Source organism: Aquila chrysaetos, chromosome 6, assembly GCF_900496995.4.
Source record: "Aquila chrysaetos chrysaetos chromosome 6, bAquChr1.4, whole genome shotgun sequence".
Classification (NCBI taxonomy): Eukaryota; Metazoa; Chordata; class Aves; order Accipitriformes; family Accipitridae; genus Aquila; species Aquila chrysaetos.
Window position 1 is genome coordinate 27,740,156 of NC_044009.1, and position 13,926 is coordinate 27,754,081.

Here is a 13,926-nt window from a genome sequence, read left to right on the forward strand (position 1 = left end):
GTTTTGTTTCTGAAGATCCTCCTGATCCACCTATTAAACTAAAGATTGGCCTTGTAACCAAGAACACGGTGAGCTTGACATGGAAACCACCAAAGAATGATGGTGGAGCTCCTGTTACACATTATAATGTTGAATGTCTCCGCTGGGATCGTACTGGAGAAGTGAAAGAGACTTGGAAGCAATGCAACAGACGTGATGTGGAGGAAACAAAGTTTACTGTTGAGGATCTTGTAGAAGGTGGAGAATATGAATTCAGAGTAAAAGCTGTAAATATAGCAGGTCCTAGTAGGCCTTCAGCCACTGTTGGCCCACTTGTTGTCAAAGACCAGACATGTAAGTACTAACTGATACCAGTAAATACAAATTCCATTTCAAAATTGTGAAGTATTTTTATGTTCATTTTTCCAACATTTCATTGTAGGCCCACCATCTATTGAACTCAAAGAATTTATGGAGGTTGAAGAAGGAACAGATGTTAACATTGTGGCCAAGATAAAGGGTGTGCCCTTCCCCACGTTAACATGGCTAAAAGCTTCTCCAAAGAAACCAGATGACAAAACACCAGTGCTGTATGATCAACATGTCAACAAGATCATTGCTGAAGATACTTGCACTTTATTGATTCAACAGTCTCGCAGAAGTGATACAGGCTTATATACTATAACAGCTGTAAATAATCTGGGAACTGCTTCAAAGGAGATGAGACTAAACGTTCTGGGTAGATATCAAGACCTCTTATGCATTACATAAATTCATAGCATTCATGTGATACTTTATTTTAATAGCATTTGAATTAATTCTTCTTTATAAAATGTATATTTTAGGTCGTCCTGGACCTCCAGTGGGACCTATTAAATTTGAATCCATTTTGGCTGATAAAATGACAATATCATGGCTTCCTCCACTGGATGATGGTGGTTCTAAGATTACGAACTATGTTATAGAGAAAAAAGAAGCAAATAGGAGGACATGGGTACCCGTTACTAATGAGCCTAAGGAATGCTTATTCACTGTTCCCAAGTTGATGGAAGGCCATGAATATGTGTTCCGCATTATGGCACAAAACAAATATGGTATTGGAGAACCTTTGGATAGTGAACCAGAAACAGCACGAAACCTTTTCAGTAAGTAGCAATATGCTTTCAAATTATGTCAATTCATTTCACACGCTGGTATGTGTACAGCATCTGTTAAGTACCACTACTACTTTTCTCTCTTCACGTAAGTGAATTTTCTAGAACAGCTTGAAGAGTTTTAGTATTAATAGTTAGTTCTTAAAACCATGTGTAGTACTTAAAAATACTTTTCTCCCTCCTTGTTATACATTAAAATACAATCTCAAGCTTTTTTAATGTTTAAATATACAAATAAGGGTTTATCTGATAAGATTCAGGTTGTTCTGTCGTATTTGAGACATTATTGACCTCATAGATCAAGAAGAGTCAATTTCCTGCCTTCAGTTTTGAAAGAGAAATTAGGCAGAGTAGCTCTGATGTAGAAGGAATATTAAGCTGGCAAGAGAAAATCATTCTTAAAACATTCAAGGTTAGGCTGGGCACTGAAAAGACATACTGATCCAGGAAGGCGAGAAAAACTCACTTTTGACAATTGTTATTTGAAAGAAAGATAATTTACATTTCACAGAGGTATATGTACCTGAATAGGGCTGGGAAGGAGAATGAAGGAAGGAATCTCGTGAGGATAAGGAACTACCTAATGTAACTGTGGCCATGTGAGTGCATAACTCTGTTTTGCACTCTAGCAATCTCCATCTTCCTTTAGCATTTTTTTTTACAAGCTATGTGTGAATTTTGTCTCCCAGCTGTTCCTGGACCTTGTGACAAGCCAACAGTTAGCAGTATAACACGTGACTCAATGACTGTAAACTGGGAAGAACCAGAACATGATGGTGGCTCTCCTATTACTGGTTACTGGTTGGAGCGCAAAGAGACTACCGGAAAGAGATGGACTAGGGTTAACCGTGATCCTATCAGACCTATGACACTGGGGGTTTCATACAAAGTTACAGGACTTATTGAAGGCTCTGAATATCAGTTCCGTGTTTCAGCTATCAATGCAGCCGGTGTTGGTCCACCAAGCATGCCATCTGATCCAGCAATTGCTAGAGATCCTATTGGTAAATGTTTTAGATTCCTATTTTTTAAATTGAAAATATTCAAATAAGAACACAGAATATATTGTTATGCTGTAATGGTGTGATGATATCTTTCAGCCCCACCTGGCCCTCCTATTCCAAAAGTTACTGATTGGACAAAGTCCTCTGTAGACTTGGAGTGGACTCCACCACTAAAGGACGGTGGTTCTAGGGTCACTGGCTACATTGTTGAGTATAAAGAGGAAGGAAAGGAAGAATGGGAACGGGTAGGTGGAAAACTATTACAGAATTTGTGTTTCTTCTCTCTGTGTGTCTATCAAAAGAAATTGCTCCAGGAAACATATTTTTTACAAATTTTCACTATGCAAGTTATTTTCTAAAAGTTCATATTTTTGCACCATAATTATCTTCATATGTTTAAAATATAAGACCAAATGTAAAAGTCAGTAATTGACCCTCCACCTCATGAAGTTAACTTTGCAGTTTCCTAAACTTAGAATTTTTAAATTTCTGTTTAAAGATGTGAGAAAATATGTAGGTAATTTGTGGTAAAAGACCAGAAGACAACACCAAGTTAGAACCCGCACAAAAGTAAGTCTCACTGGTATCAAACTGTGCCAAATCATTTACAACTACTATGTCCCTACATTTTCCTACCTTTTTCAATGATACATAACTGATATTTTTTTTCAGTAATACATTACTGAAAATGTAACTGATGCATACCTTGGTTATTTTTTGTATGTCCATAAACATTTGGGTGCATTTGAAGTAATGCCTAAATTTCCTGCACTGTTTCCAGGTAAACAGCCATCATATTGGGGTTTAAAAAGAACAAAGAATTCCTTTTTTTTGCCACTCTCACTTATATGAATTTATATGTCCAATAATACACATAATTCTTCTGAGACCACAGACTATTGTAATTGCTGTAACATCCTTGTCTGTTAGAATTATCAAAAAGGTGACTCTTCAGAACAGCTTGTATGTCCATGTCCTGTATTTCTTTACATAGATTCTGAAGAATTCTATGTGAGCTAAATCCATATATGCTTAAAACTGTCTTGTGCTTGTAAATCTGGAACAACATCTGATTTAAGATTTGTTTCAAACATAACAAAGAAATTGATGATACTTTGATGTTAGCTGATATTATAATCATTTTTTCCAGGTAAAAGATAAAGAAATTAGAGGAACCAAGTTCGTTGTGGCAGGATTAAAAGAAGGATGTTTTTACAAATTTAGAGTTAGAGCAGTGAATGCTGCTGGCATTGGAGAGCCTGGAGAAGTTACAGACATTATTGAAATGAAGGACAGAATTGGTATTTATCATTTACATTTACATTTTTAGTACCTCTAAGTCAAAGTGAGAAAAAAAAAAAAACATTGAATTTTTTTGTTCACCTCCCACAGTGGCTCCTGATATTAATTTGGATGCAAGTGTCAGGGACAGAATTGTTGTTCATGCTGGAGGAGTAATTCGAATCATAGCATACGTCTCAGGAAAACCAGCCCCAACAGTGACTTGGAGCAGGGATGGCCAAGCTTTACCAGAAGAAGCCAGAATAGAAGAAACAGCTATTAGTTCTTCTTTGGTCATCAAGAACTGCAAAAGGAGCCACCAGGGTATATACACTCTTCTTGCTAAAAATGCCGGTGGCGAGCGGAAGAAGACTATTATTGTTGATGTGCTAGGTAAATAGCAACTTCAGTCCTTGTGAACAAGTAAAATTTCATAACATTCAGCATGTATACTTAAATACTGCTTTTCTTCTTTGCTTTCAGATGTGCCAGGCCCAGTTGGAATGCCATTCCTTACTGAGAACCTAACAAATGACTCCTGTAAATTGACATGGTTTACTCCAGAAGATGATGGTGGTTCTCCTATTACCAACTATATAATTGAAAAACGTGAATCTGACCATAGAGCTTGGACTCCAGTAAGCTGCACAGTTACAAGACAGAATGCTACTGTTCAGGGACTCACTGAAGGGAAAGCCTATTTCTTCCGAATTGCAGCTGAGAATATAATTGGCATGGGTCCATTCACAGAAACAACAAAAGAGATTTTCATTAGAGATCCAATAAGTAAGTATATTTTCAGGTTTGGATTACCATCATATAAGATAAATATGCAGAAAAATGCATTTATCTTTTTTTTTTGTTTGTTTATTCACAGCTGTTCCTGACCGTCCAGAAGACCTGGAAGTAAAAGCAGTTACCAAGAACTCTGTTACATTAACTTGGAACCCTCCAAAATATAATGGAGGTTCAGATATCACCATGTACGTTCTAGAGAGCCGTCTCATTGGAAAAGAAAAATTCCACAGAGTTACAAAGGAGAAAATGCTTGATAGGAAATACACTGTAGAAGGCTTGAAAGAGGGTGACACCTATGAGTATCGTGTGAGTGCTTGTAATATTGTGGGGCAAGGCAAGCCATCATTTTGTACAAAACCAATCACATGCAAGGATGAAATTGGTATGTATCTTTTTCATATTTCTTTTGAAAACACTGATTACATTTACTGATTCCTTATTTTTTCTTATTAATGTTGCTGACATTTGTGTTTTTTAATATTGTCTTTCAGCTCCTCCATCACTTGATCTTGACTTTAGAGACAAGCTTATTGTTCGGGTTGGTGAAGCTTTCAGCCTGACTGGACGTTACTCAGGCAAGCCTGCACCAAAGGTTACTTGGCTAAAGGATGATATTGTTGTGAAAGAAGATGACCGTACAAAGATCAAGACAACTCCTACAACTCTTTGCTTGGGGATACTAAAATCTGTCCGTGAAGACTCAGGCAAATATTGTGTTACTGTAGAGAACAGCACAGGATCAAGAAAAGGATTTTGTCAAGTTAATGTTGTTGGTAGGTTTTACTGAACAACAGTACTGTCTGTGATTTTTAGTAGCAATTATAATTCATTGAATTATATAAAATGTAAATATTAAAATGAGTTCTTTATTACAATAACTTGATTTATTGCATTCTCTTTTATACTGAAATACTATTTATTTATTTTGAGTACATAGTTAACTCTGGCTTGGTTTATTCAGCATAAATAACTTAATGTCCCTACATGCATTTAGACAATGACAACACTGTAGAAAATGTCAATCACCAAATACCTTATAAGCATTAAGGAATTAAGTTTGGCAAGTCAAACACGTATTAAAGAGGAATAGTCTTGAGGTCTTGATTCCTTATTAAAACTGTGATGCCAAGTTTCTAATTTCATAATATATTTACTGTATTGACACTGTTTAATCTATGTCATTAAGTGAAGTTCATATAAAAGCATGTGTATTCTTTATTTTTCCTTAAACAGATCGCCCATCACCTCCAGTAGGCCCAGTTATATTTGATGAAGTTCATAAAGATCATATGATAGTTTCCTGGAAACCTCCATTAGATGATGGAGGCAGTGAAATTACAAATTACATTATTGAGAAGAAGGATGCACACAGAGACCTGTGGATGCCAGTTACATCTGCCACAGTTAAGACAACATGCAAAATTCCTAAGCTGCTTGAAGGAAAAGAATATCAAATTCGAATTTATGCTGAAAATCTTTACGGCATAAGTGATCCTCTCATCTCTGATGAGATGAAAGCCAAGGACCGTTTCCGTATGTTATTCATTTGCAATCTTACTTTGATACTTTAATCTTTACTCTGTTTGTAGTGCTCATAAGCTCTTTTTTTTTCTGTTCCCCCAGGTGTTCCTGATGCACCTGAGCAACCAATCATTAAGGATGTTACCAAAGACTCTGCAGTAGTAGTTTGGAACAAACCATATGATGGAGGCAAGCCAATAACAAACTATATTGTAGAAAAGAAGGAAACAATGGCTACAAGATGGGTCAGAGTTACCAAAGACCCAATTTTCCCCAGTACTCAGTTCAAAGTACCTGACCTCCTTGAAGGCTGTCAATATGAATTCCGTGTTTCAGCAGAAAATGAAATTGGCATTGGTGATCCTAGTCCACCTTCAAAGCCAATTTTCGCTAGAGATCCTATTGGTAAAGTATTAAATTTCATTTCTCGAAGTTTTAATGCACTCCTCATTTCAGTTAGAAAATCATTTTAATAGTTTCCTTTTTTCCCCATTTCTTTCTTTTTTTTTCCTTTTTTAACAGCAAAACCAAGTCCACCTATTAATCCAGAAGCAGTAGATAAAACTAAAAATTCAGTTGATTTATCCTGGCAACCACCACGCCATGATGGTAATGGCAAGATAATTGGCTACCTTGTTGAGTATCAGAAAGTTGGAGATGAAGAATGGAAAAAGGCCAATCTCACAGCAGATTCTTGTCCTGAAACAAAATACAAAGTCACTGGCCTTACTGAGGGTTTGACCTATAAGTTCAGGGTCAAGGCAGTCAATGCAGCAGGTGAATCTGAACCAGCCTATGTTCCTGATCCAGTAGAAGTAAAGGACAGACTTGGTGAGTTTAATAAAATCAGATGAGTTTACCTAAGAGATTTTTTTTCCTCATTTTCTAAAAATGTATTGTTTTGATTCCAGAACCTCCTGAGCTGATACTTGATGCTAATATGGCCCGAGAACAGCATGTAAAAGCTGGAGATACCCTGAGACTTAGTGCTGTTATTAAAGGTGTTCCATTCCCAAAAGTTTCTTGGAAGAAAGAAGATCATGAGGTCTCACCCAAAGCTGATATTGAGGTTACAGGAGTTGGCAGTAAGCTTGAAATTCGTAACACTGTCCATGAAGATGGTGGAATTTACTCCCTGACAGTTGAAAATCCAGCTGGTTCAAAGACTGTTTCAGTAAAAGTTGTGGTCTTAGGTAATCTTTTGATGTTCCTTTTATGCTGCATGTTTTTATCCTATAATGAGAGATTAAGAAATGAAGGAATGTCTGGAAAATATCAATAAACTGAGTTATAAGAAATACATGGTAGGCAAAGAACTACAAATTACATGAAATATATTAATTTCTATTGAAATTTACCAGGTTTTGTAAAAAATGCTTTGGTTATCAAATAAATAACAGATTCAATTTTTGCCAATACTAGATAAGCCTGGTCCGCCCAGAAATCTGCAAATCAGTGAAGTTAGAAGCGATTCTTGCTATCTCACTTGGATGGAACCAGAAGATGATGGTGGCTCTGTCATTACAAACTATGTGGTGGAAAGGAAAGATGTAGCTTCTGCACAGTGGGTAACCATCTCATCATCCTCCAAGAAACGCAGTCACATGGCTAAATATCTGATAGAAGGCACTCAGTATGTCTTCCGAGTTGCAGCTGAGAATCAGTTTGGTAGAGGCCCATATGTGGAAACACTCAAGCCTATTAAAGCTATAGATCCACTGCGTAAGTGTTTTTCGGTTATATGATTTGTTTTGTTCGTATTGTTCTTGGTAATTTTTGAGGTTATCTTGTTGGTACTAATGTGACCATGGTACACTGCTACCATAGATTGGCCATCCTAGTAACCATTTTGGTTTTCTATCTTAAAAGATCCTCCGGGGCCACCAAAGAATCTGCATCATGTAGATGTTGACAAGACCGAAGTTTCCCTTGTTTGGAATCGACCAGATCGTGATGGTGGTGCTGAGATAACTGGATATTTGGTGGAATATCAAGAAGATGGTGCAGACGAGTGGACAAAGTTCCAGACAGTCCCTATGCTAGACTGTGTTGTTACAGGCCTACAAAAAGGAAAAATATACAAATTCCGTGTGAAAGCTCAGAATATTGTTGGTCTTAGCCTTCCAGATACAACTATACCAATAGAGTGCCAAGAAAAGCTAGGTAATTTTTAGTTTTTCATGTTGTTTCACTGATTCTTTCTCTCTTTCTTTAAGTATTTCCCCTGAAAAGGTAATTCCTATTTTTCTCTAATTTCAGTACCTCCATCTGTGGAACTAGATGTGAAGTTAATTGAAGGTCTTGTTGTTAAAGCTGGCACCACAGTGAGACTTCCTGCAATTATGAGAGGTGTGCCAGTTCCCACTGCAAAATGGGCTACTGATGGCATTGAAATTAAAACAGATGGCAGACACAAGATTGAGACTGACAACTATTCAACTGTACTTACCATCAAAGACTGTATAAGAAAAGATACAGGAGAATATCTACTCACAGTATCTAATGCAGCTGGCAGCAAAACTGTTGCTCTACATCTTACAGTTTTGGATGTTCCTGGCCCACCAACTGGTCCTATTAATATTCTTGAAGTAACACCGGAACATATGGTTATTTCTTGGCGTCCTCCTAAAGATGATGGTGGGAGTCCTATAATAAATTATATTGTTGAGAAGCGTCAATCAAAGAAAGAAACTTGGGGAGTGGTTAGTTCTGGAACAAGTCACACAAAAATTAAGATTCCACGACTGCAGAAAGGCTGTGAATATATTTTCCGTGTTCGGGCAGAAAATAAGATAGGCATTGGTGCACCCCTTGATTCAGAACCAACAGTTGCTAAACATATGTTTGTTCCACCATCCCCTCCTGGTAAACCAACTGTTTATGATATTACAGAAAATGCTGCAACAGTGTCTTGGACCCTACCAAAATCTGATGGTGGAACTCCAATAACTGGTTATATGCTTGAACGTCGGGAAGCATCTGGTAAATGGGTGCGTGTCAATAAGACACCAATACTTGATATGAAATACAGAGTCACTGGTCTTTTTGAAGGCAACACATATGAATTCAGAGTTTTTGCAGAAAACATGGTGGGCTTAAGCAAACCATCTCCAAGCTCTGATCCAATAAAAGCGTCACGTCCTATCACTCCTCCTGGACCACCTATAAATCCAAAATTAAAAGACAAAACAAAAGAAACAGCTGATCTTGTGTGGACAAAGCCTCTCAAAGATGGTGGCAGCCCAATTCTAGGATACATTGTGGAATGTCAGAAAACTGGAACTACTCAGTGGAATAGGATTAATAAGGATGAACTCATTAGACAGTGTGCTTTCAGAGTACCTGGGTTAATAGAAGGAAATGAATATAAATTCCGAATAAAAGCTGTCAACATTGTGGGAGAAGGTGAACCAAGAGAACTGGCAGAAACTGTACTTGCAAAGGATATTCTTTCTCCTCCAGAAGTAAGCCTAGATGTGACCTGTCGAGACTTAATTACTGTCCGAGTAGGCCAAACAATCCATATTACTGGTAAAGTAAAAGGCAGGCCAGATCCTGACATAACATGGTCTAAAGATGGCAAAGTACTAGTCCAAGAAAAGCGTGTTGAAATAGTCCATGATCTACCTAATGTTGAACTGCAGGTGAAAGAAGCCAAAAGATCTGATCACGGCAAATATATAATAGCAGCTAAGAACAGCTGTGGACATGCTCAAGCTTTTGCTGTTGTTAATGTACTTGACAGACCTGGACCATGTCAGAACCTGAAAATAAGCTATGTCACAAAAGATTCTTGTATGATTGCTTGGGAGAGTCCAGTAGATAATGGTGGCTCTGAAATTACAAATTACATAGTAGAGTACCGTGAACCAAACCAGAGGGGATGGTCAATTGTCTCCTCTGATATCACTAAACGATTAGTAAAGGCAAATCTTAGAGAGAACCGTGAATACTTCTTCAGGGTTTGTGCAGAAAACAAAATAGGTCCAGGTCCTTGCATTGAGACCAAGACTCCCATCCTTGCTATCAATCCTATTGACAAGCCTGGAGAGCCAGAAAATCTTCACATTGCAGAGAAAGGAAAGACATTTGTATATCTGAAATGGAGAAGGCCAGATTATGACGGTGGAAGTCCCAATTTAAGTTATCATGTTGAGAGAAAACTGAAAGATTCAGATGAATGGGAAAGGGTTCATAAAGGCAGCATTAAGGAAACACACTACATGGTAGATAAATGTGTTGAAAATAAGATTTACCAATTCCGAGTTCAAACCAAGAATGAGGCAGGTGAAAGTGACTGGGTAAGAACAGCTGAAGTTGTTGTGAAGGAAGATCTGCAGAAACCAGTGCTAGAGTTGAAGTTAAGTGGGGTGCTAACTGTGAAAGCAGGGGACACAATTAGAATTGAAGCTGGAGTCAGAGGAAAACCACAGCCTGAAGTTGTATGGACAAAAGACAAAGATGCCACAGATCTAACCAGATCTCCAAGAGTCAGTATTGAAACAACTTCTGACACATCTAAGTTTGTTCTCACAAAATCAAGGCGTAGTGATGGTGGGAAATATGTGATTACTGCAACTAACACAGCTGGTAGTTTTGTAGCATACGCTACTGTTATTGTCTTGGATAAACCAGGTCCTGTAAGAAACTTGAAAGTCACTGACATTTCAAGTGATAGGTGTACTGTTACTTGGGACCCTCCAGAAGATGATGGTGGTTGTGAAATACAGAACTACATCCTTGAAAAATGTGAAAGCAAGCGTATGGTTTGGTCTACATACTCTTCCTCTGTCCTAACAAACAATGCAAATGTGACACGCCTCATTGAAGGTAATGAATATATATTCAGAGTTCGTGCAGAGAATAAAATGGGCACAGGTCCACCAACAGAAACACACCCTATTATTGCAAAAACAAAATATGATAGACCTGGACGTCCCGACCCTCCAGATGTCACAAGAGTTAGCAAAGAAGAGATGACTGTAGTTTGGAATCCACCAGAATATGATGGTGGCAAATCAATTACAGGATACATTTTAGAGAAGAAAGAGAAACGATCACTAAGATGGGTTCCTGTTACTAAGACTGCAATCCCAGAGAGACGCAAGAAGGTTACTAATCTCATCCCTGGTCATGAATATCAGTTCCGCGTCAGTGCCGAAAATGAAGTCGGACTTGGAGAACCAAGCTTGCCATCAAGACCTGTAGTAGCAAAAGACCCAATAGGTATCATACCACAGTATTCTACTGCATTTTATTTGAATGTTAGCATAACAGATTACTAAATTGCACAACTGTGTTCTTATCTGTAATTTTTATTGTCTTTCAGAACCACCTGGTCCTCCCACAAACTTGAGAGTGGTTGATAGCACAAAGAGTTCCATAACCCTTGGCTGGGGAAAACCAGTGTATGATGGTGGTGCTCCAATTATTGGATACGTTGTGGAAATTAGACCAAAAGTTGAAGGTGCTGATCCTGAAGCAGGATGGAAACGATGCAATGTTGCTGCCCAACTTATTCATACAGAATTCACAGCCACCAGCCTGGTTGAGAACCAATTATATGAGTTCAGAGTTTCTGCCCAAAACCAGGTTGGCCTTGGCCGACCAGCTGAACTGAAAGAAGCTGTGTCTCCCAAAGAAATACTTGGTGAGTTTTCCCATCCTCTTTGTGAGTATTTACATACAATCTTTATTTGCTGTGGTTTTATTTTATTTCTTGTGGTAAACTTTGCATTTTATTTCTTTAATTTTGTCTTTCAGAACCTCCTGAGATTGAGTTGGATGCAAGCATGAGAAAGTTAGTCACAGTCAGGGCAGGATGCCCTATTAGACTTTTTGCCATTATTAGGGGTCGCCCAGCACCAAAAGTCACCTGGAGGAGAATGGGTGTTGATAATGTTATCAGAAAAGGACAAGTTGATCTGGTGGACACTATGGCCTTCTGTGTCATTCCCAATTCAACACGTGATGACTCAGGCAAATATTCGTTGACACTTGTTAATGCAGCTGGAGAAAAGGCTGTATTTGTGAACGTCAGAGTCCTGGGTAAGTAATGAGAGAAATACCTCTAGACAATTTTTTAACTATATTGAATGTTCATTGCAGGAATTTTTATGATCCCCAGGTGCTACAGTTTTTGAGCAAAACTGTGCCAGCTAACACTAACTCCCCCTGTATAGGAAGCTGCTAGCCCCCTTTAATTTTAACTTATTAAAGAAGAAAACACTAGCATAAATTGAAATTTCTTTCTAGATACTCCTGGACCTGTATCGGACTTCAAGGTTTCAGATGTCACCAAAATGTCATGCCATCTTTCATGGGCACCTCCAGAGAATGATGGTGGTAGCCCAGTGACTCATTACATACTGCAGAAACGTGAGGCTGACAGGAAGACCTGGGGAACAGTCACTGCAGAGCTAAAGAAAACTAGTTTCCAAATAGCTAATCTTGTACCTGGAAATGAATATTTCTTTAGAGTAACAGCAGTAAATGAATATGGGTCAGGTGTTCCAAGTGACATACCAAAACCAGTTCTAGCAACAGATCCCCTAAGTAAGTATGCCTTTATGCACGTTTTATGTTTTTTCTCTAATTTTAATAAGATTTTGCATGTTTTTAAAGTTGATGTTTCTAAACAGGACAATATACTAACTACTCAATGATAAACATAAATATTTATGTGTCATTTTCTTTCAAATAATACAATCTATGAACATAGTACCTTTGCAATTGTTAAGAATTTTGCTCTTTTCCATATTGTCCTTGTTGAGTTAGCATAGATAGCATCCAATAACTCAACAAATACTCAATAATCAGAAAATCTTGGAAATTCAATGTTTAATGTGTTTCTTTTTTTTCCCCTGACAGGTGAACCTGATCCACCAAGAAAACTTGAAGTTACTGAAATTACAAAGAATAGTGCTACTTTAGGCTGGCTGCCACCACTGCGTGACGGAGGCTCTAAAGTCGATGGGTACATTGTTAGCTACAAAGAAGATGAACAACCAGCGGATCGCTGGACAGAATATTCAGTTGTTAAAGATCTCTCCATTGTTGTAGCTGGTCTGAAAGAGGGAAAGAAGTACAAGTTTAGAGTGGCAGCTAGAAATGCTGTAGGAGTAAGTTTGCCAAGAGAAACTGAAGGACTATTTGAAATTAAAGAACAACTCAGTAAGTAACAATTTGAATACTACCTATGTTGCAATATTCTGCTTTAATAATTAAATGAGCAAGAATTCTACTTCTTTGAGTGAGTCCCAGAAAGACATGCTTTATGAAGTCACCTGGAGGATTATGGTTAACTGTATTGAATATTTTGACAGGTCAGAAAGGATGAGACTTGACCACTAATTAAGAATTATTAAAGAATTTTGCAGGTATGGTTTCAGCTGGAACCAGAAGATAGGAACTAAGGAGAAATAATAAGTACCTTCAACAAACTCAAAATAAAAGAGAAAAAGAGTCAGAGTGGTATTTTGAGAGACAAATGGGGCCAAAAGTGGGAGCTGTTTTAAGATGATAAGAGAAAACAAGTTGTTTATATTGTAGACTTGGTTGAGACTGTAAAACGAAAGGCAGGGAGGACAAGTTGGCCTAATTAAGGTTGTAGGGTCCCTGAGGCACAGGAAGGTGTAGGGGTAAGGGGCAGATGAGAAGAACCTTCTTCATTTGTGACATGGAAAGAGGAAGAGAGAGGTACAGGAGCAAAAGAGAATGCAAACTACACCAAATGAACGAAAGTACACCAAACATACTGCGAGGTTTCTTTTGGAAGAAATCAGAAAGATTTTGTGCAAAAGAAGTAGGAGAAGGCTCTACCTGAAGAATAATTCAAGAGTATAAAAAGATTGACTGTGTAAATGGGTTAAGTTCAGTGAGAACTTCAGTCTTGCTTTTCTCCTCCTTCATGTTCGTCTTGTAGAAAGTCAGCAATAAGTGAGCAACAGCATGTTCCTGATATAAAGAGGAATTATGTGTCATGCATTAATAGTGCACAAGTCTCTACATAAACATGTGAGAAGGCAATCCAAACTCAAAAATATTCTCTTATAAACTGTACAAGAATGTAAATGTAAGACTGGAATAGATATTGCCCACTGCAGAATCTCTAGCTGCCCATAAATGTGTCGTGGTTTAACCCCAGCCAGCAACTAAGCACCACGCAGCCACTCACTCACTCCCTCCCC

At 38.0% G+C, this 13,926-nt stretch overlaps 1 protein-coding gene across 1 annotated transcript in view; it reads left to right on the forward strand.

The window, feature by feature from the left end:
* The window catches only part of TTN (titin), a 244,973-nt gene that overhangs the window by 176,791 nt on the left and 54,256 nt on the right, over positions 1 to 13,926 (forward strand). The window contains exons 247-267 of the mRNA XM_030019102.1: positions 16 to 333; positions 422 to 718; positions 825 to 1,124; positions 1,823 to 2,137; positions 2,234 to 2,382; positions 3,288 to 3,438; positions 3,530 to 3,811; positions 3,902 to 4,204; positions 4,296 to 4,598; positions 4,708 to 4,989; positions 5,450 to 5,749; positions 5,840 to 6,142; positions 6,260 to 6,568; positions 6,649 to 6,930; positions 7,160 to 7,459; positions 7,607 to 7,900; positions 7,997 to 10,963; positions 11,067 to 11,387; positions 11,501 to 11,785; positions 11,993 to 12,292; positions 12,608 to 12,910. Coding sequence (XP_029874962.1) covers positions 16 to 333; positions 422 to 718; positions 825 to 1,124; positions 1,823 to 2,137; positions 2,234 to 2,382; positions 3,288 to 3,438; positions 3,530 to 3,811; positions 3,902 to 4,204; positions 4,296 to 4,598; positions 4,708 to 4,989; positions 5,450 to 5,749; positions 5,840 to 6,142; positions 6,260 to 6,568; positions 6,649 to 6,930; positions 7,160 to 7,459; positions 7,607 to 7,900; positions 7,997 to 10,963; positions 11,067 to 11,387; positions 11,501 to 11,785; positions 11,993 to 12,292; positions 12,608 to 12,910 — 8,664 coding nt within the window. The remainder of the gene's footprint in view (positions 1 to 15; positions 334 to 421; positions 719 to 824; positions 1,125 to 1,822; positions 2,138 to 2,233; positions 2,383 to 3,287; positions 3,439 to 3,529; positions 3,812 to 3,901; positions 4,205 to 4,295; positions 4,599 to 4,707; positions 4,990 to 5,449; positions 5,750 to 5,839; positions 6,143 to 6,259; positions 6,569 to 6,648; positions 6,931 to 7,159; positions 7,460 to 7,606; positions 7,901 to 7,996; positions 10,964 to 11,066; positions 11,388 to 11,500; positions 11,786 to 11,992; positions 12,293 to 12,607; positions 12,911 to 13,926) is intronic.